Source organism: Eutrigla gurnardus (assembly GCF_963514095.1).
Source record: "Eutrigla gurnardus genome assembly, chromosome: 3".
Classification (NCBI taxonomy): Eukaryota; Metazoa; Chordata; class Actinopteri; order Perciformes; family Triglidae; genus Eutrigla; species Eutrigla gurnardus.
The window spans coordinates 17849401-17873547 of NC_139917.1; the positions used below are offsets into that span (position 1 = coordinate 17849401).

At 41.4% G+C, this 24147-nt stretch overlaps 4 protein-coding genes across 5 annotated transcripts; 1 reads left to right on the forward strand and 3 right to left on the reverse strand.

Moving 5' to 3' along the window:
* Positions 1 to 184: 184 nt before the first annotated feature.
* Positions 185 to 7845, reverse strand: khsrp (KH-type splicing regulatory protein). Its single transcript, XM_084006332.1, has 18 exons — positions 7579 to 7845; positions 6104 to 6206; positions 5970 to 6023; positions 5848 to 5884; positions 5687 to 5745; positions 5517 to 5588; positions 5343 to 5400; positions 4307 to 4454; positions 4012 to 4110; positions 3721 to 3909; positions 3406 to 3508; positions 3071 to 3195; positions 2663 to 2959; positions 2460 to 2572; positions 2262 to 2350; positions 1875 to 2084; positions 1517 to 1710; positions 185 to 1075 (listed from the first exon to the last, which is right to left on the reverse strand). The coding sequence occupies exons 1-18, from the start codon at positions 7666 to 7668 to the stop codon at positions 1067 to 1069; spliced, it is 2049 nt and encodes a 682-aa protein (XP_083862458.1). The 5' UTR covers positions 7669 to 7845; the 3' UTR covers positions 185 to 1066.
* An 85-nt stretch (positions 7846 to 7930) lies between these two features.
* LOC311011646 (mitochondrial adenyl nucleotide antiporter SLC25A24-like) lies at positions 7931 to 15542 on the reverse strand. Of its 2 annotated transcripts, XM_084006701.1 has the most exons (12): positions 15237 to 15542; positions 13816 to 14032; positions 12047 to 12170; positions 11809 to 11896; positions 11410 to 11521; positions 10918 to 11076; positions 10651 to 10803; positions 10455 to 10568; positions 10185 to 10352; positions 9966 to 10113; positions 9543 to 9725; positions 7931 to 7970 (listed from the first exon to the last, which is right to left on the reverse strand). In XM_084006701.1, the coding sequence occupies exons 2-12, from the start codon at positions 14008 to 14010 to the stop codon at positions 7960 to 7962; spliced, it is 1455 nt and encodes a 484-aa protein (XP_083862827.1). In that variant the 5' UTR covers positions 14011 to 14032; positions 15237 to 15542; the 3' UTR covers positions 7931 to 7959. The 2 variants fall into 2 exon arrangements, with proteins under 2 accessions (XP_083862827.1, XP_083862826.1); XM_084006700.1 differs by lacking the exon at positions 7931 to 7970 and having other exon boundaries at positions 8758 to 9725.
* Positions 15543 to 16671: 1129 nt separating this feature from the next.
* On the forward strand, positions 16672 to 19159 carry LOC311010987 (regulator of G-protein signaling 5). The gene is made up of 5 exons (XM_084005667.1): positions 16672 to 16851; positions 17031 to 17087; positions 17168 to 17220; positions 18292 to 18455; positions 18537 to 19159. Exons 1-5 carry the CDS (start codon positions 16808 to 16810, stop codon positions 18702 to 18704), a joined length of 486 nt encoding a protein of 161 aa, XP_083861793.1. The 5' UTR covers positions 16672 to 16807; the 3' UTR covers positions 18705 to 19159.
* Positions 19160 to 19660: 501 nt separating this feature from the next.
* cUnh19orf53 (chromosome Un C19orf53 homolog) lies at positions 19661 to 21564 on the reverse strand. The gene is made up of 3 exons (XM_084005668.1): positions 21445 to 21564; positions 20302 to 20357; positions 19661 to 20177 (listed from the first exon to the last, which is right to left on the reverse strand). Exons 1-3 carry the CDS (start codon positions 21533 to 21535, stop codon positions 20031 to 20033), a joined length of 294 nt encoding a protein of 97 aa, XP_083861794.1. The 5' UTR covers positions 21536 to 21564; the 3' UTR covers positions 19661 to 20030.
* Positions 21565 to 24147: the final 2583 nt, after the last annotated feature.

Here is a 24147-nt window from a genome sequence, read left to right on the forward strand (position 1 = left end):
CAGGAGGCCACCACAGCAGATCCAGCCATGTTACACCAGTGTCACTTCCAGCATGAGAAATACAATTTATAATCAGCCCCGGATGGCGTTTCATCGGATATGGCTTTACCATTCGGTGTAAAATGGGAAAAAACAAATCAACCCCTAAATACAATAGAAGTCATGACCACCCACGAAGAAAGAAACTGGTAAATTGAATGTTTTATTTAAGTATTTAAAAACAAGCTGTAAAAAATAACATCTAAAAAAAAAAAAAAAAAATCGGCATACAGTAAGGGAACCTATTGGGGAAAAAAAAAATCCAATAACGAAGAGAAATTAAATTGAGGGCAGTCAAGCACACAATTGCATACATGCACACACAAACACACACTCGCACAACAAACCTACATTCTGTAGGACCGTTTCTTGCCTTATTACAGCAAACATACACACATCTCTGTTCAGTAGCATACACTGTATACAGACACACACAACCCCCTTAAAAAGGAAAAAATAATTACAACAAATAAAATTAAAAAGAAATCATAGCAGGGAGAAATACTCCTGCAACTTAAACACACTGGGAATGTTTAAAAATTAAGTAAAAAGGTACCAAGAAAAAAAAAGAAAAAGAAAGTTTTCTTACAAACAGAATTCTCGAATATATTCAAAATACTGCTAGACAGTTTTTTTTTGCCCACAGGAAATTGATAGGGAAAAACACTTATGTGAATCAATGTTGAGATGCTGTTGTGCTAGCTTGCAAACTAAGACACGTATCATTTCACATTAAAAAAAAAAAAAAAAGCAAACATATTACACGGTGTGGCAGAGGTGAAGGGGCAAACTGAATACTAACCCAAATAGTTATTTAGTGCTTTGTTCAATGCATGGGCAAAACATGTTCCCTTTTTCTTCAATTTTGACTTTAAAAAACAAACAAGAAGGTTGAAATAGAAAATGTCTTTGTGGATGAGTAAACCATGGTCTTGTCTTCTTAAAGCCAAAAGGGAAATCTCTTGATAGAAAAAACAAACAAGTCCAGAGAGCCATCACAACCTTCCCAGCGGGCTGAGCAAATCGTTTACTGGGCCTGAAACGAGAAACATTTGATCAGTTTCTAAAGAAATGTGAAAGATATCCGACTATGTTGTGTAAAGTATATAAATACAGTTTCATCTTTTGAATTAAGTGTCACTTTGAAACAACATTTTAACACAATGGGTTTGCATCTTCCGTTGACTGCCTGGGCGGTTCTTAAGCTACAATACATTTACTATAAATGCCTTGTGCCGGTTTTTTTTTGGCAACACCAGGGGTCAGCAAAAACGATTAAATAAAGATGCAGATAAAAACTATGACCAATTAAAACTGAATTCATACTTTTCACAAGATCTAATTTGAAACACAAAAAAGGCAGACAGCAGTATCCAATGATGTCAGTGAGTGTATTCTTGGCAAGCAATTGTTTTAGCTTATGAGACATTGGTAACTAAAAAAAAGGTACATTTTAGACACTCATCATTGATGCTACCTGTTGTCCTTGCTGTGGAGCACCTCCCTGTCCAGGCGCCTGTCCTGGCTGTCCATAGTAGGCAGCCTGCTGTCTGTAATACTCGGCCCAGGCTGCACTGTAGTCCTGCTGGCCTCCAGCTGCAGCTCCGCCTGCTGCTGCTGGGGCGGCTGCTGCTGCGCCTGGAGCAGCTGTAGCCCCTCCAGCTGGCTGGTCTGGGGAGAAAAAATAAAAAAAACAGTCATGTGCGTGTTTAATTTCACAGTATACTACTGAAATCTGTACGACCAATTTAATAGTAGAAGCAATATTCCATTCTCTCAGACAGAAACCCTGTAGTTTCACACATTGCCCAATAAAACTCTCAGATCGCACTCACTCATGCCAATCTTCTTGTAGTACTCCTCCCAAGCTTTAGTGTAGTCTGGCTGGCCCCCAGAGGCCTGAGGTGCTTGACCCTGGTCCCCTGGTGGTGCTGCTGCTGCAGCGGCACCTGGAGTCTGGGCTGCCATGCCACCCCCTGGCTGTTGACCGTAATATTGTGCATAGTATGCTGCCCATGCTGCGTTTGGGTCTGCTGCTGCCTTACCTAAGGAGAGGGAGACAAAAAAAAAAGACAAATTAAATAATTACATAAATGTATATGGTTCAAACAATTTACAAAAGGGCTCAAAAAGACTTATAAAAAAAGAACACCTCTTGAGTTAAGTAGGGAAACAGTATATGTGGGAAGAATTTAAGTCAGTGCACAAAGTAAGGAACTCACTGGGGTCATGTGGACCTGGGGCTTGCCACTGCTGGTAGTTACTACCCCAACCCTGAGGACAGTACTGGGGGCCACCAGGCGCTGCTCCACTGCAGAGAAGGAAAGGAGTGATTAAACATAACCGCTCATTTATCAGTCCCCCTTGAAAGAACAAAAAAATAATCCTGCATCCGAGTGTCGTTTGTGGGTTGTACTTACTGGGCAGCACCAGCAGGAGGCCCTGCATTATAAGGGTTGGGGTTATAGGGACCAGCAGGACCCCCTGGACCAGGACCACCACCACCACCCCCACCCACTGGACACAATGGAGCCTGGAAAAAGGAGAAAACATTCAGACTATGAATCAAATAAGACTAACTGCGTCCCATGATTCCTTTGCCCCACCATTCACTTGAACGTACCTCAATCTTCTCTTCTATAAGTTGCTTTGCGTGGTCAATCTGTTGTGGGGATCCTCGTATGATGAACAGTTTGAAGTTTGGGTCACCGTTAGGTGGTGGCTGACGAGATATCTCCACAAATGCACCCGTCTGTTGGTTGATGGACTTTACATTCTCTCCCCCTCTGCCAATGACAAGCCCACATTTGTGTGCAGGAATGGAGAAGGTCATCTCTCCTCCCGGAGGACCCCAGCTTCCCTGACCTCTACCTCGTCCACGTCCACCAGGTGGCATCCCTCCACCAGGACCTTGGGGGCCCTGTAGAAGAAACAGGCCTTACATCAAGTTTTACTGTTGCACTGCAAACAAGAGTTTCCATTTTCTGTCATCAGCTCAGACATCAAGATCACCACTAAAGAAATCACTTACCCCCTGCCCACCCTCCTCTCGTGCACGGATGCTCTGTAGCAGGTCAGTGATGATTGATGCAGCATGCTGACACTGGTCTGGTGGACCCATAATATGGGCTATTTTATCAGGACCTGAACCATCATCTGTAAGGGATGACAGGGGCAGGTAGATTTTGTTGGGAGTTTGTACAGTGAGCAAAAAAAAAAAAAAAAACTAGCCCAGGAGAAAATGTCTAACGAATTATTCCACCCCTGCATTAAACAACACTAAGCAAGCCAAGGGGAAGATCAAGAATTGTAATTATATTTATATCATGGTACTGAAATAGGGCGCAGTTTTATCCCCCAGCTCACCTGGTTTAAACTGTATCTTCACTCCAGCATCACTCTGGATCTTCTTGATCATCTCCCCACTTCGGCCAATTACAACTCCAACAGAGTGACGGGGCACAGCTATCTGCAGAAATACAATTGTATAATGGTGATAACTGCTCAAAGCAGTTGAGTCTCATGCATTAATCAAGCTTGTGGTAAACATGCATCATACATACATATTGTTGTACAGTGTTAATTTTATGCAATATGATCACTGTTCAGAAAATGGTCTTTAAATACAAAAAGCTACAAAAGTTACAACTAACTGTTGAAAGAAACACGGCGATTACTTACATCGATGCCGCCGCCGCCGCCACCACCACCGCCGACGCCGCCACCACCACCACCGCCGCCACCTCCTCCTCCTCCTCCTCCGCCGCCGCCGCCGCCACCACCTCCCATCCTCGATCCATATTCACTCCGGTCTCCAAAGCCTGCATGATCCCTTTCTCGTAGAATCTCATTAACCATCTCCTTTGCTTGCTAAAATAAATAAAAGGTTATGATGATTTGAAGGGTAAAAGGGTGCATAACACATCTCCCACTCAGCCAGACCTATATATAGCAACTGTACTTGAAGTGTACCTGCACTTTGTAGGGGTCTCCAATGATGCGTAGGGGTTTATCTATGTTGGGTGGCTGAGATCCATCTTGAATAAGAATCATTTTTACTCCAGCCCGCTCCTAAGATTTTCAGAGTAATGTCACACACACACGGCAAATTAATCTTATCCCAACATGAGTTTGACACAGTATACTCTTATCAGTGCACTTCTGGAAACTAGAAAACTATATAATCATTTTCTTTACAATTTTGGTAGAGAACAAAGACCCAGAATCAAGTGATCATAGTTATATTATGGTGCCCTGTGATTCTCACCTGTAGCTGTTTGATGGTCTCTCCTCCTTTACCTATAATAAGGCCGGCCTTGCCTGCAGGGATGATCATCTCCTGCATGGAACCCGACTGCCCATTAGGTGCATCATGACCCCTTGACACAATGTCATCTATAAGTGCCTTGGCTCTCCTGGAGGCAAATTCAAATGTAAAAAGGGTAATTCAATTATTGAAAATGGGGTGTGCAATGTATTCAAATACGCTCAATGCATTGTGGCTTGTACTACATGGAATGTAGTAAATTACCGTACTATCATCACAAACATTAGTACAAAGTATACAAACAAAGCACAAGTACACATTGTCAGGTCACTGTTTAAGCTGCGAACAGCCGGCATTTGACTCGCTTTGGCGTTCCACTTCTCCCACAGCTCCCCTACTCAGACAGTGTCCTGGGGTGTATGTGTGGTGTAAGAGCATGTGTGTGTGTCAGTCATACATTTTTTTTTTTTTTTTTAAATACTGCTGTAATCAAACCCGCACCATTGCAGTTACATGGCATGCTCCATTACCATTCAGCCAGGCGTTGCCTAACTTTGCCCATGGAAGAGTAGGGGATAATTATCTTTCAGAAAGCATGCACTTTGCTTAAAAGGTGAAAATCTAGTAAGTAAGTTTACCATTGGGGTTTAACTTTGACAGTCTTTGCAGAAGACAATTTGTCCACCACCTGAGAGGATTTGCTACCATATAAAAAGGTGTAGAACTGTTAAAATAAGTCCCAATATTGCCAAGTGTCGGCACTGCACAAGCAAACAGAAAATGGATATACAATTGTATATGATCTAATTTCTTAAGATACTTAACTGTATTAATACATTTTGTAGCATGATATGGCGGACCATAAATCCCCGCTAAAGGTTACAATGTTACATTTTGACCTTTGAGCAGAGCTGCTACTTGTTCCCAGACATCCATAAACGAAAACTCCCCAAAAAACCAAACCATCTTAGATTTGAGTGGAGTAGTTGCATTGCAAATTGAAAAGTTATTTATTTTAAATGGGGAAACAACTTACTGTATGGCATCTGGTGACCCTGTCAGAGAAACAGTTCTATCTGGAAGACCAGCACTGTCTGTGAATGAATATGAAAAAGTATATCAGTCAAAAATAAAAAACATAAAAAAAATAAATAAAAAAACCCCCTGTAATGTATTGATTTAGCAAATCGGGGACTAGAACATATCTCACCATGCGCAATCTGGACCTTGCAGCCAGAATCCTGCTGTATTTTGTTAATCTGTTCACCTCCTCTGCCGATGACTTCAGTAAAAACAACAAAGACATTCAGATTTTAGTTTCAACAGGCGTTATTCGACCATTATGTCTACAGTTTAGGAAAGCCATGTACATGTACTTACTGAGACCGACCATACCATCAGGCACCCTGAACTCCTCCGTCATTGTGGAGGGCCTGACACTGCAGATGAGTAAAATAAATAAATATAAATATATTTAAAAAAAATATAAATAAAACCACAAGCAAAAGGTGTAAATGTTAAAATTTAAAAATATCCTATACCTTTGTTGGGAAAGGGCAGCAAGCTGGGCTCCAATAGCTGTAAGAGAAAAAATATGTGATGAATGGTCACAAACTACACCTAACAAGAGTTCACAATAAGATGAATGAGTGATTGAACTTACACAATGGAGAATCAATTTCACTCTGTGATGCTACCTTCTTGGCATCTGGTTCATCTGAAAACAAAATAAAAAGTTAGTCTACACTGTGGAAAAACAAATGCAGATAAACTGCCTGTTGTGTGCAGATTTTTCACCCGCTTCTTCCAGGGATCGTTTTTGTGCTGTGAATTGATAGTTCTCAGCTCCTCCGTTGTTGCTCACTGAGGAAACACCGTCTCCACCGATTTTGGCTGCAATCTAGAAGGACATATACTTGATCAAATGTGTGCAAGGAGTAAATGTAAATAAAGATAATCTCATTTAAAATGACTCAAATTAACATCAATTTAATCAGGAGAAGCACAACACTGATGTCATATGTGCCTGGAGACTACACATTCAGAACAGAAAACCTTTGTAGGACATGTGGCGTTTGATGGATGCATTTTTAAGGCAGAGAGTTCTAAGAAAGATTGTATTGAGTTGCATTATGGGAAATGTAGGATCTAGCCTTTTGGGGGTCTTGACCTATACTATGGACTAAAAGCCAGGGCATCGTTCAGATCGAATTTGACCCCATTTTTAATGTTTCTCATAAGTGCCTCAACTTTATGGAAGTGCTTTACTAAAACTGCTAAAGTAACCCTTTAATATTTCTACATAAAAACAGAGGGACTAAAATAAGATAACCATAATAAGATAACCATACACCAAGTGTGCCTTCATTGCACCTTTATTAAAGCTAAAATTAGTCATCTATAGCCAGAAAATTAATCCGCAACAATATTGGTCATTAATACTTAAACTAAAACTTAAAAACTTAAAAATGCACTTTGGTTGCACTAGTACTCGCTTGTTAAATCTTCAGTGCCATGTTTTAAGCGGCATACATTTGAGTTTGAGTATTTTGAGTATATCCGCGACTAATGGAGCAAATAACTCGACAGATTAATGATTAAGCAATAATGCGAACAATAAGTAGTTTCAGCCCTAACCTTGATATCCACGAAGATCCGTAAAGTTATATTAGATTCAGTGTTGCCCCTAACTGCGAAAGAAATAGCGAACAAGTTACGGAAATTTCAGTCACGACTTAAGCTATTAGCATCCTTTTGTCCATTTAATGCTAGTTATCGATACAATAACAATCCACTTGACCCCGTCTCCTAATAATTGCAGCGTCGCAACATGTTAATTGTTCAATTCTCCTAAAATGGCGTTTTACACACGGAGGAGGCTCAAACTTCACGCTCAATTCACCGTTAACTATTATAACTAACGCTAACTGAGCTAACTTAGCCGAAGTAGCTAGTCCGTTTAACCTCACTCGAGGAGACCGGTGGCGAAAAGGCGTTTTATTCAGTTAACGTTTGCTAACGCTATACGTGGAAATAGTCACCTACGTTGCTGTCGCTGCTCGTTCCACCCCGCAAAAAATCTCAACTGGCCGATGTTAAGTTACACAACCCGCCGAGTGTGTGAGACAAATGAATGGCATTGCTACTAGCTACCTCGCGTGCTAGTGACCAACAGCTAACGTCATGGGTAATTAAGCTAGCTGCAGTTTCCCCACCAGCTAACCAATGTTAGCCCGCCAGTTGTCTTCTTCGGTGGCCGATCACTTGATTACCTGTCTGGCTCTTTGTACTGCATCAGCAAAAGCATCGTTTTTCATCCCAGCGCCGACTCCATTCGTCGGCAGACCGCCGTAATCAGACATGCTGCTCAAAAGGGGGCAAATAGACACAGTGGGCTGGCTGGATATCTTTGGCCGGGTCGAGCTGCGCAGAAGCGGGAAGGCTAAACGAGAGCGTACGGAGGACACCAATGTGCGTGCGTGATAAAGCCTACCCACCACGCCGGCAAAACTTCCCTGCTTAAAATAGCCAATCAACGAATCTTTCAACCCCTCCGCTTCTTCTTCTTCTCCTTCCTCATTCTTTTGTGTGTTGACGTCCAACGCATTACAACGGAAACACCGCCCCCTCTTGGGCTGCAGGAGGAGTGTACATTAGGACGGCCCTGTATTTAGAACATTTAAAAATCATTTGGAACTTCATCACTACATTGTATTTTTAATAATAGTAACACATAATATGCCTAATGTGTTAAAAAGTCAACATGATTAACTTAAATAAGTAATCTGTCCCTTTAGCCAATCAACATTTATTTATGTATTTGACATATTTGGAAATTGCAGGCTTGCTCAAATAAATCTTTACCAACATTTTTTTTATCAAGCATATTTATTAGGAAACCACAAGCTCTAACTATGCCTTTTGTCACTATTGTTGCACTTGCATAATTATTTAACTGGACCGCAAGAACTACTCAGTGAACCCATGTTGAATGGGCGGGTGTAACTAGTAGAACTGTAACTGTAGCTAAGACGATTGCGTTCTTAGCTACATTCGCTAAACAACTCAGGGCTACCGAGATGAGCAAAGTGACAGCCAGTTAATATGGAAAATTTGTATTAATGCAATGATTTCATTAGGTCTTCATGTTGACGGAAAGCTACAACATCTCAACATTTCAGTTCTTCAGAAAAAAAGCTCAATGGCATTTATTTAACAAAAGCAGCACCATGCATGCATTTATTTGCACATTCCATAATAAATACTGGCACATCAAAAATGTTCATTGGCATTAAATCTAATTTCTTGTTTTCGGACAAAGTGAACTCTTTACCAAAGTGTTAAATCTGCACATTGTGCACATACAGTTTCTGAAAATACTGTGTGGCACTGGACTGTGGACAAAGAAACCCTTATAAAACATGGGCATTTTGCATGAGAGGGTATCATGAATCCTCTTTGCATCCTGCTATGGCTTTGGCAGTTCCACTCGTGTAAAATATAAAGTCATTTGGTGTGCTTTACTCAGTAGTAATCCTTCTGGAAAGAGAAAATGGCAGCATCTGTTTTTTTCAACATCCTCTGTTTCAGCTGCCATTTGAGAGTTAAGTTCAGTGATTCTTGGTGTTGTGGTTGTTTTGCAATTATTTCTGTACTTTAGTGTTTGTAACATTAGTTTAAGACATGTCAATCAAAGTCCGGACTCCCACTGAGGTGCAGCAACTTCAGGTTCCCCTCACGCACAGAACAGGAAGTTGAATCAGTCCTCCTATCAATCCTTTATCTTCTCTATATACCACCTAGGAGAAAAAATAATGCTGTAGGAATGTAACGTGGCTTGCTATGGTTACACTTTTAACCTGTTCAACCTCAGGCAAGTCAACGCAAGCCTTTATCTGTCTAAGTCGATGCAGTTGCAGCAGGCTAGTGGATTAGCTTTCACACAACTGCTGGCATGCACTGCAATGCAATATATCACACGTGCAACTCATCACAGCAGCTGCCAGTTCAGACGAGGTCCCCTTAATGCGAGGCTTCCACAACAGATTATAACCATGAGCTGTTGTCTTTTCCTTCCATGGTTTATTTCCATTCCATCATCCAGCAACCTTGAGACTTGTGAGGTCAAGGGTCATTTCCTCATGCACGGCCAACAGATCTGTGTGTGTGTGTGTAGTCGAAAGCCACTCCAAACCATCCAATCTTTTCTACCCCTTCCCTTTCCCACCCCTCCTACCCTCAATGTCCACTCCCAGGACTATCCTCGTGTATTCGTAGACGACATAGGACACGCTGACAGCGGGGACCACTTTCAGCAGGTTGGGAGAAATTCCTCGATAAAGTCCAGCCACGCCTTCCTGGGTGACAATGTTGTGAAGCAAAGTGAACATGGAGGCTTTAGGGGCTCCCTTCACTGAAGCTGAGGAGAGAGAAACGGATGAGCTCCAGCAACACGTTTTGCTCTCTCACCACAGAGGCCGCATCTGGTGCTATTTTATGTATTATACGAGATAGAATAGATCGGGGATTACATTACTGTCTTTACTTTGCAAAAAAACCCAAAAAACTTGCTCATCATATACAAGACCCTTAATGCTTTTTTCCCCTGTAGTTTGCCACCCATCAGTATGTATTTTAGTATGATCACAGTTATACTGACCTTGTGCCTGCATGCGAGTGCGGATCAGTGCCAGCGGGTAACTCGCCAGCTGTCCACAGGTGCTGGAGACGGCACCGCAGCCGACCAGCACCATGACCCCCGGGTCAGCTGCACCTCTGTTCCTGTTCAGCCAGGCTAATTTCAGAGTCTGTGGAATAGAGGGAGTGTGAAGACGGTAAACATTAAGGTGACTGCAGCGTGCTTTTATGTCTCTCTGACCTCGTAGACAGCCAGGTCGATGCCGGCGTAAGGCACGATACTCAGCAGGTTGGGCACATAGCCTTTATAGAAGGCTGTGACACCTTCTCTCTGGAGGATCTGTTTGGCACAGTCCGCTATTCCTGAGTATTGGCCTGTTTTTCTTAATGTGAGACGGGTCTTCAGCACCTGTGAGGGAGAAACGGAAAGACATCAGTCATTGAATCCATGGTGCGTTTATTTGATGCTGTATGAATGTGTTTGTTTATGTGTGTTTTACCCTGATATTACCTCCATTGGATAGATGGCTGTCTGAGCTGTAGCTCCAGCCAAAGAGCCGGCAACAAGCCTCTCATGAACCCTCAGATTTCTTGTTTCATTTTTGCTGCGCATCACATTCTTGATCTACGCGTTACAGAGGAGAGTGAAGTATACGTTAAAAATAATATGAACCAGTTGGAATCAGGAACAAATGTAAATACTTCACCTGTTCATAAGCTGTGAACTTGACAGCAGTTTCTGGGGCGATTTTAAGCACATTCATTCCATTGCCCCTCCACAGCGATCGCAGTCCCCCTTCTTTCAGCATGTACCGAAAACTGCTCAACACGTTCCCTTTAAAATCAACGAAACCATGAACCTGGAAGAACAGAGAGAGAGGTTCATCTCAAAGCTCTCTGCCACAAATGAAAGCATCGGCATGAACAGTTATGTGGTTATCTAAGAGAGGAGAACATCATTCATCCTGACTGACCTGTCGGAAGACTTTGAGGCGGTCTAAGGGGGCGGTTCCAGTCCGAGATACGGATCCAGCCAGGGCTCCGGCCATCAGCTGCCGCCACACATAGCCGGACTTCTTCTCCTCCTCAGAAAATTCATCTGGTACTGTCAGCTGCTCACCTATATCCAACATCTACTGAATCCATGGTGAATGGAGTGAGGATCCGGTATTATAATAAGAAAGGAGAGGAAGCGAGAACGATTTGGAACAAAAAAGGCACCATGTCTTAAAATCCTGATTTTCATTGTTAAAAAGTATGTAAGCACAGCTATTACTTATTGTTAATGTAGTGTTCCTCTATAGACAACAAGTGGAACTGCAATGAACATGTGCTTTTGTGGCAAACATTGCTTCAAACATGCTTTAAAGCAATTGCTGCTTTCACCCAACTATGTCATCATTTAGATATACACAATGCAGTTCTTGCTCAGGCGTGTGTGTGTGTGTGTGTGTGTGTGACCTCACCATTGAACGCTTCCAGTAACGTGCTATGTCTTCCATGTTAGTGAGAGGGTTAAACAGGAAGTAGTCCCGCCACTCATCCCAGTCAATGGTCATGGTTCCGTCTTTGTCCATTCTACCAACACATGAACAAGTAATGACATTGATAGACAATACAATAATTAAGGATCAATGATATTGATGATATAAGAAATTATTAGAAATGACAGTGGCGAGAAAAAAACATAAAAAAAAACCCTGCCTTAATAGGCTTTTAGGCAGAAATCTTTAGGCATAAAGGCCCCTGGGTTTCAACTGCATTTGGTGTTGGTAGTATTAGTAGTAGCAGTAGTGGTGGTATTAACAGAAGCAATAGTATCAACAGTAGAAGTCCATGGCAGGTATCAACGACTGTTAGCAGACCTTTGCAGAATCCTGGTGGCATCCTGGAGGCTGACGTCCAGACCGATGGTGCGTAGAGAGTGCTGGATCTCTGCTGCATCTATCTTACCTGCACTCATTCACAGAGAGAGAGAGAGAGAGAGACACAGAGAGAGAGAGAGAGAGAGAGAGAGAGAGAGCAGAAAATATTTTTAAAATGTGAACATTCTGAAGTGATACTGCCACCCAGGATTATTTCATCTCATCGGCTGCTACCGACCGTCATTGTTCCTGTCCAAGCTACGAAACATGAGTTTGAGCTGTTTTTCATGAGCGCGCAGATACTGCGTGAACTCTTCCAAGTCCAGTACTCCATCGTTGTTGGTGTCCCCGACCGCCACAATCTGAAAACACAGACAGCCAGGTCGATGACAAAGGAATGTCTGAGCAAAACTGCTTTAAAAAATAGGAGTATTAAAAAACAAATCAACTACCAGGGCTTTACTGAATGCAGATGTATTTTCCTTCATGTGAATGAGTCTGAGAATGAAGCTGGCCTGAGGAGTAGGAGGAGGGGTTAAAGGAAACGCTTGTGCTCTTGCTCTATTGGCCCGAAGGATGCAGAAGATTTTATCTGAATTTTATACTCGGAATTCAAACTTTCACTGTGACTAAGCTGAGCAGCATGATTCAGAATGAATTGAGATGATATGTCTGAACTGGTTGGCCCTTATTTCCTACTGGGACAAAACATTTTTGCCTATCCACGATCATCAGCATCATATGGTGGGATTATTGGAAAGGCAGTCTATGATTCATTTTGTACAACAGCATAAGTTTGTAGTGTCTAATGAGTGTGATCACACCAAAGCTGATCCATACAGCAATATACCACAAGATCTCTATCATCTATCTTGCAATCTGTTGGACAAATAATGCCACATGTGTAGTCGAGGGATGACCTACATATGAAAGTGCAAACTATTGCACCGGATTTGTTAATTAAATTTGTCTATTAAACTTTACAACACATTCAAATGGTACAAAAGATATAATAGCATTTTCTCTCCACCAGATCGATGATTGAAGTCTTATCAGAAAGCATTGGAAAAGTGGGCCCAGCCAAATATACTGTTATGTCTTCTCTGACGCAGTCTAAATCTGTAGTTTCCCAACCTCCTTGGTTTATGACGCCTTAAGCACAAACTATTTATATAAGTGACTCCTCATCAGCAGTTGCATAAGTCTGCTGGCTTTGGTCCGTTCAACCTGAAGTGAAAATTTCCCCAAATTTCTACTTTACAGAATAAAGCAAAGATTTAAAGGACTTTGGAAAAATAATGAAAAAGCAGGTAACATTGTGTGGCAAACATTTTTTTTCTACAAAACATTAAAACAGGATTTAAAAAACATGGATTAAACCAGGAATTAAAAAAGGAGATATGCAAACGGCTCCAATAAGAATAGGAGAAGAAAAGGCTGATAATTATCTATATGTGAAATAAAGAGCAGCAGAGAGTGTATAGGACTGAGAAAAAGGTTAGTGGTCTCATCTTACAAAGTGCTGTTCCTTGTACCAAAATAGACAGCATGCTGCCCTTTATGTATGCACACACACACACACACACACACACACACACACACACACACACACACACACACACACACACACACACACACACACACACACACACACACACACACACACACACACACACACACACACACACACACACAGGTACACATAAGAGTGAGAATGTGACAGCGAGCCTTCCTGGCGACCCACACACTTGCCAAAACAAACTAAGACAGACAGACGGGCAACAGACACACTGTATTCACAATAGAGTTCTGCTGTTGATGTCCTCGGCTTCTGCTGCTGCACAAACACAAACACATGTACGGAACTAGAAAGATGCAATGTAATGATGATGTGATGTTTGATTACTTGAATACAACCCCCCCCCCCCCCCCCGTGTGTTTTTCACTTGCAGTAAAGAAACAAAAAGAAAAGGTGTGTGTGTGTGTGATATCATCCCGCTGTCTTACCCTCTCCAGGGAGCTTCTGGAAAGCCCTCTGCCTTCCAGCCCCGTCCGCAGTTCGGCGATGTCGATGCATCCATCTTTGTTGAGGTCCAGCTGATTGAACAGCTCAGCCCAGCGCTTCTCCCTCTCCTGGTCCGGACCAGGAGGTTTGCTGCTTTGGCAGTGCACCCGAGGGACCCAAGTCCATTGGGGTCTCATAACTGGTGCCAGTTAAAGATAGCTGATGAGATACAGGGGCATCAAGTCAATCACCACAGCCTGACTAAACAGTCCTTACATCTACCAGAGCCTTAATCCCACAATCCCTCACTTGTAGGACTTTTCAAAAAAGAAGTAGAAAATAAATGTAATAAAAACAGTGTCCAGCATCTTCTCCAACATGATATTATTATTATGTTCAAGGTCATGTTGGATAACTACATATAATTAAGAAAAAATGTATTGTATCAGATTTTATATTCGGGATAGTCCACAATCAATTTTGGACGACTGTGGTTGTATTTCAGGGCTGTTCTGGGAGGATCTGACTTTTTAGACTCTAAAAAGTCCGCTGAGAGCCCTGAGCCCAAAGGCTGACAGAGAGACTACAGTTTATACATTGTATATTGTATATACATTTATACAATGGACAATTCAAAAGTATTCAAATTGATGCAGATCTAGAGACATGATCATTTACCACACATTCTCCTTCCTTGTCAAAACCTGGCGCCTATAACCACAATACAACTCGACCGCAGACAGTCCAGTTGGAGATTTGGGTGATTAATAATCATTACAAAGAGAAGCTTTGAGTGACGTGTGCTACTGTTGGCTCATATAAAGGGTCCAAGCTGAGTTGAGGATAATCACAGACCCAGAATTTAATGTCAGTTTAATTGAAAATTCCTATAAAAATGCTTCTTTTTTAAAATTGAAAACATAATTTTACATTTAAAAAAAATGTTGGCATTATGCTGGCATACTTAATTAGAATACAGGGGGGGGGACAATAACAGGGCAGGTCATAACAAGTAATGAAACAAGTGATAAAGGGTCCCAATCTAAAGCAGATTACATATTTGGCTGAGTTACCAGGATTGTTTCCTCCAACAGGACATGTAGCAGGGCATCACAGCCAGCTAGACTTGAATCAACAAGGGCAGTTTGTATTACAGTTTGTATTATGACAGCATGTCTCTGAATATTAACGACATGCAGCCACTGTCCTCTATTGAACATGTTCAAGGTCTGAGGGATTTCTTCATTCGCCAGTCACACATACTGGAGCGGAGCAGTGAAATTATAAGTTATTGACGATATATAAATACACAGGTTGATCCACATACACGAGTGGTGTATATTCCATTTAGATGTACAATCTAATAATCACAGTTACGCAATCTCCTATGGTCTAAAACCTACGAGCGCATGTTGTGACTCACTGTCTGTTTATCTCCAAGTCGCGTCCCATGATAGTGGTCTACGCACGCAGGGGATCCGGATCTAGGGTCCAAGAGGACGCAGTGGGTCCGAAGCAGCGTCCTTAACCTGGATTCGACACCGGAAAAACGAGCAGCTCCCTCCGGATCCAGCAGCGTCCCGGAGCGTCCGCGTTCACCGACGCCCCGTCTCGAAGGAGGAAGCAGGAAGCGAGAAACGCGGCCGCTGAAGCCCGATGACGGCCGAGCGTCAGACCCGAGTGTGTGGCGGGGTTTCCTGGGTGTGAACGGACTGGTGCTGCGTCTTGTATCGGCCACTGGCGGATTGCTTATTATCGCTGAATGCTGATAAATGACGGAGTTGATTTGCACACGACACCACAGTCCTCAACCCGTGGATCCTGGCTGTTAGATGCTGAGTGACATACGTACAAGGGTGCAGGATTAAACATGATTATCAACGTACACAATCCTGCACTAAGCATTGTACATATTAATGTTGTATCTATCTATATTTCTGTTCTTAAAACGTAATTAGAGTCATCATTCACATACTTCCGTGACCTCTGCATCCAAAGCATTCAGGGTGGGTTAAACGCAGAGCAGCTCACTCAGGGACACTTGGACATGTCAACATGTGGACATGTGGACGCTCCACGTGACTCTTTTAGGACTTTTAATATGTTTCTTTTATTTGTTGTTTACTCTACGTGCCAAACACCGAGGACACATCCTTGGATGTGGAATTATTTGGCAATCAAACATACAATTTATTGAAAGTGACGAAAGCAAACGAAGCAGAGAAATTTCTTCCACACATCTGAATGCATCAGTCATGTAATATAATATGTAACGGCACATATAGACATTCCTCTTTGACAACATCAACGAATCACTGCACACGAAGGTCAAACATCCAAATGAAGGGCCGTGAGGTCAAAGATCAGATCCACCACTGTTAATAACATGCTTGCTGAGAGCCACATCCGTGTTTCTTTACAAAATAAAGAGAAGTTGGGAGTCAGAACAAAAGAGAAAAAATAATAAGGAACAGGAAAAACTGGGATTGTGGGATTATTGTTAATGCAGAGGTGGTGTATTTATTTTTCTCTCATGCCCACATCCTCACCCGTCAACATTTCACACTCACTTCTCCGTCCTGCAGCTGCTCCTCCTTCATCACGTTATTCTCTTGTGATAAACACTAAAAGGTCAGTCTAGGTTTTGTTTAGGAATGACTTTAAAGGCAACTAATGATGCCTGACAACACACATGCTTTGATTTCCTATTATATGAGCCGGCTAGTTTTCTATCTCCTGTTGACAGGCCCACATGGTCACTCAGCACGTACGCCTCCTCTCTCATTCGGCTCTGTTCATCCCATCCCTATGCCTGCTGATCTGAGAGGAGATTGACAGATCAGATAGCAAACAGGTAGGCTATATATGAGAGGACGACGCCGGGGTTTGGTAGACTGACTCACCGACTGACTTACAAACTGTTAAATTGTGTCAGGTGATCGAGTACAGGTTAGGCTGTTCATTTTACAGGATTTCTCAAACTAAACACCACCAATGTGCAAAGGGCTCTCCTCCCTGCCCTCCTCATGCCTGGAGAAGTAAGTACGCAACCGGGTCATCATGTTTTCTATACAATTTATTTATTGCTTAAACTGCACTGTAATTTATATTCCTTTGATATTTTGAATTACTATACAAATTAAATTGCTTTGCTTTATCTATATGAATAACTGTAATTGCAGCGTTTATATTATGAACTGTTGTATATGTGTTTCAGGGCAAAAGGGATGCGGGTGAAGCTAAGCCATCTGGCTGAACTGCACCACAAGCACAAGTACTGAAACCCTTATTTCTAATAAGTGATACATCTACTCATCTGAAACTGAATTTTGACCTTTTCTGTCTTTTTTTCAGGGTTCAGGATGGAAAAGCTCTTCAGGACCTGGAAACTCTGCTAAACAACAAAAGTAAGAACGGGTTATTTCTTTTTATACCGCTCTCAAAGTGGGTTCATTGTTTCGCCAACACATACAACAGGTCAATGTAAATGTAAAGCTTGCACAGCAGGTAGGTTTATACTTATTGTTGCCATGGTTTATGTATGTACAGATCTCTGTTCATACGAGGCTAATCCTCAAAAAATGTCATGTCATTTATTTACAAGGTGCAATAAAATACTTTATTTTAATAACAGTGCCTGAATATTACTGCGAATAGCATTCTAATAGAAACATGTCATTAAAATAACAATACTTGACTTAACTGACCAACCATGATTTACTATTAAAATAACTGCCAATATTAAAGCAACACCATGTTTATTTAATAAAGACAAACTTATTACAGACAGAAAGTTGATTTATTATACTATAACATACATTTAAAAAATATTATTGCAGGGTTTGCTGATCCGGGCTAACTTGGTCAGTTCTCTGACTTTATTAATAACATTTACTTTACCTTTATTTCCATTAAATATATGTGTACATTATCTACATAGTCCCACTTACATGAACTAGTCATATATATGAATATTCAAATAAATCTGTCCACTATTGATAATCACTGATGTACTGTACATTTTCCATGCAGAGCCACACAGTAGAGGTGCATTCAGGGTTGTGGGTAAAATGTCAGAATGAAGAAAACTGAAAATACTCTAGTGGACCAGAAGAGGAGAATGGACAAAATATGAAGAAATAAGCCCTTGTCACATCAGCATCATCACCTGCAGTTCCCTTTGCTGGAACAGATAGAGGGCGCTACAGTTCACAGGAGAGTTGGGTGGGATGAGCCGCTGACAGGAGAGACACAGAAATAGCACTTGTAACACTAAGGGTACCTCTAAAGGAACACATTTAAGCACAATTCAGTGGCCTTAATAGAAATGGTTTTAATTTTCATCCTTCCTTTCTCAGTGAAGAGTGAAAAACTTTCTCACTCTTTGATTTTGTAGTAGTTTTGGTTGAGTTGCTGCAACACACTGACTCTCTTGATTTGTCTCCTCCGTCTTGCTGCGTCATTCATTCCTCTCCCAGGCGCTCTGCAGGCGTTTCATGGGTTCCTGCGTTCAGAGTTCAGTGAGGAGAACCTCGAGTTCTGGCTGGCCTGTGAGGACTTCAGGGTTTCTCCTTCGACCCTGAAGAAGACCAAGTCCAGCGACATCTACAGCCAGTTTATCAACCATGATGCTCCACAGGAGGTTGGTGGAGAGGACAGCGACGTGTGCAGTCAGGATCAAGATAGTTAAAGAGCTGCTTCTGATCGTCTGTTATCCTTTCAGGTTAACCTGGACGCAGAGACCCGGGAGGCTCTGCTGTGTGTGATGGACAACCCGTGTGGCGACACATTCAACAAGGCGCAGCAGAGAATCTACAGCTTGATGGCGAAAGACTCCTTCCCGAGGTTCCTGCGCTCCCCTCACTGCATGGAGGCCATCAAGTCGTTCTAAACGTACACCGTTTATGACCACGGGCCTGCTTTAAAAATAAGTGATTATGTAGTGCTTGATAAGTTGATTGCATTTCACCACTTATTTCAACTAGCTTTGTGATTGTTTGCTATACGTCAGCGCTGTCTGTAGCTAAAGTGCCACATAGAAACCTCAGTTAGCTTACCTATAGATGAAACGACTGCATAAGCTATAGGTGACATCAACAAAGGATTTAAATAAATAGCTCATAAAAGACAACTCTCCGGTATTTAATGAATATCAGTATTTTTTACAAACGTATTGTACATAAGCTATCGTTTCATATCGATGCTTGCTAAACTTGTTCTGGCACGGCCTGCTTGAGAGCACAGGTTAAACAGTTCAGTGTTTCGCCTAATCACTGAATAGTTTGCCATCACAGTGCTGGTGTGTTTGCTGAATAAATGGCCTTTGATGGTGGTGTTTATTCAGGACGACCTGGAGCATACTTCGACTGAGCGGCTTCACCTTGGATTGTTTTAGTCCAAAGCCAAAGAGGATTACAGAGGTGTATCACGTGGTAACAGACTGTACGCTCCAGAGTCCCACTGCACTGGTTATAACCAGGGCTGGACATCAAAAGCAGAACCACCAATTTGGCTAGTCAAAGTTTTACAATTAAAAACTGCATTAACTTTACATAACATTACATTAGCTGCTACTAGCATCACATACCTGAATCTCTGCACTGTTGGTGGTCTAGTTGCATTGTGGGTAATGTAGGTGTCAGGTGCATGTTACTAATTCTGTGGATATTAACCCACTCGCAAAACAATATTACTGAATTGTACTGGGCCCTTCGTGTCCAAGTGCAATAGCACTTTCCTGAGCCTTAATTTAGCTGTTATTGTAAAATCATTGCCATTGAAATATTTCCACAAATTATCAGTGATGGCTGCAATTTACACCACTAGGATTATTGACAGCAACGTGTGTTAGATTCATATTTTTTTAATCTGATCATTCATTGTTTTCTGTACAATCATACACTAGAATAGCACAAAACCGGTTTTCTGGAGGTTCCACCCAAAAGGTAATAAAATAATGTTTTCTGATATAGTTTACCATCAGGATTTTTACAAGGAAAAACAAGCAAACAAATCAGAAACTCCATGAGTCAATAAAGTCCTATGGTGCCTCCTAGTGGAGGTTTGTGCAAAGCCCATGGCCCGGTGATGCATTTCATTTCCAGTATCTCTCTACTGGAAAGAGGAGAAGCATCTTAAATGTGAGTCACAGGAACAATTGTAGTTCAATGACCCCCAAGTCCTTATGATTGCCTGCTCAGCCTCAGGTCATCGAGCTCTACTTGGAGCTGGTTCCAGGATGGGCACCTTCTGGCTTGCCTCTAAGTTCAGCTCCTTTCACCACGCTCAGTGGCTTGTGAAGAGATAAGCTTGCCTTCTGGGTCACCTCATGCTCAATCTTGTTCCTGATGGCAACCTCCAGACCCTTCAGGGAGCAGCAGAGGTAGTCATATTAAAAAAAAGTAATCAATCAAGTTCAATGATATATTCACGGTTACATTCTTCTATCAGATTGAACATTTCCACTTTTTGTTTCAACGTGTCCTCACCTTCTTCAGCCTCTGTTGCTCAACCACTTGAGCCTTCTTAGGAGCAATGCTCCTCGCTTTACAAAAGAAAAAAAATATATCATTGCCAACTTCCCAAATTCTATTGCCAAAGAAGTTAAACAAGTTACTTGTACAGCCTCTGCCACGCGATCTAACTCACAATGGTCATTGATGTTGAGCTGCATTTGAAGTAAAATATTTCTTTAACCTTTGCTACATTTTTCCCTGGCTTGTCCAACAATGTTGCAGTTTTATTTCCTGATAAAAATAAACTGTTTTTACGTCATCACTTAACCAAAAATGTAAAATAAAAAAGTCTTTATGATAAGTTTGGAGGCTGTTGTTTTGCATGTAGTGTTGTTTAATGTCATAGCGTTATACCAAGGGGTGTTTATAATATTGTGTCTGCCTTGACTGACATTAACAGGGTAGACAGAGTAAAAGAAACACTTCTCCCTTTGTATGTTTATACTGAAAACGATTAAATGGTATTTCACAGCTTCAACAAAAACGTATAACCTTGATGCAGGTAGGCTGGATGGCTGTTGTAATATTTCATGGTAACAGAGTAAAAAACTGCCAACTCATTGAAATTACACTACTTTGTTACAAAGTTTAAGCTAAATTTTTTCTCTTTGTTAATTCTGTGATTTAAGCCGTTTAAACATCTCGTTTTGTGATAGACTTTTATGCACTGGAGCTGGTGTTTCTTCTCACTCGACATAGTCACATTGACGTTAGCTTTCTCAATACAAACATTATTATACCTAAGACAACACAGGTAGGGAACCGTTATTCGGTGGTTTTCTTAGAGAATATACAAGACATTTATCTATATTCTAGTAAAAGAATAGCTAACATAAGTTAACTAATAAAACGACCTGCGACTGAGGCCACACGCCTTCAAAAGCTTAACGTTACTAGTGACTGTATTTGACGAAAGGAGCACAATTATCAAGCGATGTCGTATTTCTCTCTGTAAAATATTGAAAATATTCAGATTCAAACACGAGTCACTTTAGCAACGTGTTTAGCTGTTTTCGTGCGGGCACACGTTGACGCAGTTTTATTAAATGACGCAATGGCTTAGTTGCCTTGTTTAGCAAATCATTAAACACGTGAGCTTTCTTTTTAATTACATACCTCCTTTCTTTGGACCTTTCTGTTTGTTCTGATGGGGTTTTTTGGAGGCTCCTGGCCGCTGAGCTTTAAACTTCTTCGAACCCTGAGCCATTTTTGCTAACCGGAAATACACGAGGCTTCTGCTTCTTCTTCGCCGTTTTAAACGGTAGTTTTCTTCCGCTGCGGGAGTGTCAGCGACAGGCTCACGGTGTGTTTGAGACAGACAGAAACGACTCATTTCATTTCACTGTGGTTTTATTCTTTTTTTACTTTATTGTTGTGAAACAGTAATCTCTTAATCAATGACTGCACTTTTACAGCATTATATTCATATACATATATATTTAAAAAAATCCAGTTTTTAACCATTTCCACGTGTTACAAAATAAACCCAGATCAAGCGATTATCGTAACAACAATAACATACTTGCACTTAAAGAGGCCGTCTGAACAACACTCCTTCCATGGTAACTGCAGGTCATACTAACCATTGAGAATTAACCACAAACGCCTGCTTTGATTCATTAAATCAATGTGGAACATACGTGGCAAGCAGCGCTGAATTTTGGCACCTTTATTAGGCGTGTGTGTTGGTGGAACATCTTATTAAACACAGTACTTATATTGCCGCTGCTTCAAAAGCATGGTGTAAAAAAACATAGTGTAATGCAGAAACAATTCAGCTGCAACCCAACATAATACACAAGCCTGAATCTAGGCGACTTTGGCAAACTAAAAAGCACCGCCACAAATTATTTGTCGCTTTGGGTTCAAGATACAAACATCAGTGAGATGTGGAGATGTTTAGTCCAGATTTGTTTTTTCTTCTATACTCTGCTTTGCTGTAGCCTGGCGTGTTAAGTGCATGTATTCATGCATTTCAGTGTTTGAGTCTGTGTAGGCAGACGGAGAGGTAGTGTGTATGGTTGAGGAGGCCTCCCCAGCGTGGTGTACTAATGGCCGAGTTACTAGGAATCACAATGTCAAAAAAAAAAAAAAAAAAAATCTACAGCCAAACGGTTATAATCATGATGTACAGACAAACAAAAAAAATCTCGTACCTCTTAAAGATTTAGAAAGAAATACGCGGCGCGTCTGATGGACACAAAGTTGCTACATCTGTCTGAAACGTCATCTAAATTTGCCCCCCCAAACACGTGATATATTAAAACTGTACAAAACAAAAGAAAGAAAATTCAAATGCACAAGTGTCTTTTTACGCTTGTGTGTGATCTAACAGCATCTTTGTGAGTTGAGGTTTGATGAGTGGACGAACAAAGAGGAGGAAGATTAAAAAGTGAAGGAAGGAGTGAGCTTATATTACAGCGAGATACGGACAATGACACTATGGATACGGCAATTATTATACTAACATTAACTTTCTTCAAGTGGGTTTTCTCTGGCACTCTCAGTGTTAATGTAGAGTTAGTTGAGTATTGAGTATAACGTCAACAAGGGCAGTGTGTGAGGTCAGAAGGGGTGTGAAGATGATCGACCTCTGACCTGCGTCTCACTTCTCAGGATATCTGCATATCTGAGGGCTTGACGAGATGGCAGTCAAGCTACGTGACAGAAACCAGGGTGAAGGAAGGACTGAAGGGGCTGGTGTTTCTTCATTCAGTGAGTTTTATATCCGTGCTGCACCTGTAAGGCAGTGGGCAGTGTGGGGCCCCCACCGAGTCTGGCCCCGTGACATTCAGTGCAGCGAACAGGTGTGTGCCAAAGACATCGAGATATCTGGAACTTTTCAATGGTCAAGAAACGCATTGTGGGATCGCTGGTAAGGTGGCAAAACTGCAGTCACGCACCTTTCACACAATAATAGTCCAATGAATAACTTATGGGTAAATATTAGCTCACTGGTTTTAAATCTAGTTGTTGTAATTATGCGTTTAAACTACATAGTCAATAAGTGCGCATAATAAAAGGTAGGGCAATCAGCAAATGACTATATTTGGCATTTGCTTAAAAAGTATGTAATCCAAAAAGTACTGTACTTTTTTTTTGACTAATTGTTCCAGCACACGATGAATAAGATCATTCAGAAGATTTTTTTTTTTTATCCTTAAGTGTGCTTCTGAAAATTGAATGCAACACTTTCTGCTCTGGCGGGGCTAGAAGTGGAAACCATGGAGAAAATCCCTCTGTGTAATCCTAAATGTCGACCCGTCTTCAACCCGCCCATTGCCCTCATCTCATGAAGTGAACTCTGGAGTGAAACAGCATTCTAGTCACAGGGGCAGGAGCGATAAATCCAGGCCTAACTGAACAGAGCACAAAGGCAAGAAGTGTCCGAGTGTCTAAAATGTTTCCTGACAAAAAGGAAGTTGATCTGATGTGAATATTACATTCTGATTGTTGGTGTCGCAGAGCTCTCTGCAGACCGATACGGCAGTGTGGATAAGACCCTCCAATCTTAAAGGAATAGTTCACCGCAAAATGAAGACATGAAGTCATCTACTGCTCATCCCCACATCAAATGTTTGATTAACTCCAAAGTGTGTATGACCTGACTAGCTGGCCTCATATTTCCCTCTTAAGACTTCTGAGTAACTAAAGTTAAAACCATCTTTTTTAACAGATAAAAAAAATGTAAATTAAAACACAAGCCTTAGTTTCTCTAAACATTTTCAAATACCTGCTTCATATCAAAGACTGTGAATCATTAATTTTTGACATATTACCACCTTATAAAGTTGCTTAGGTATGTCAGCAAACAGTTTC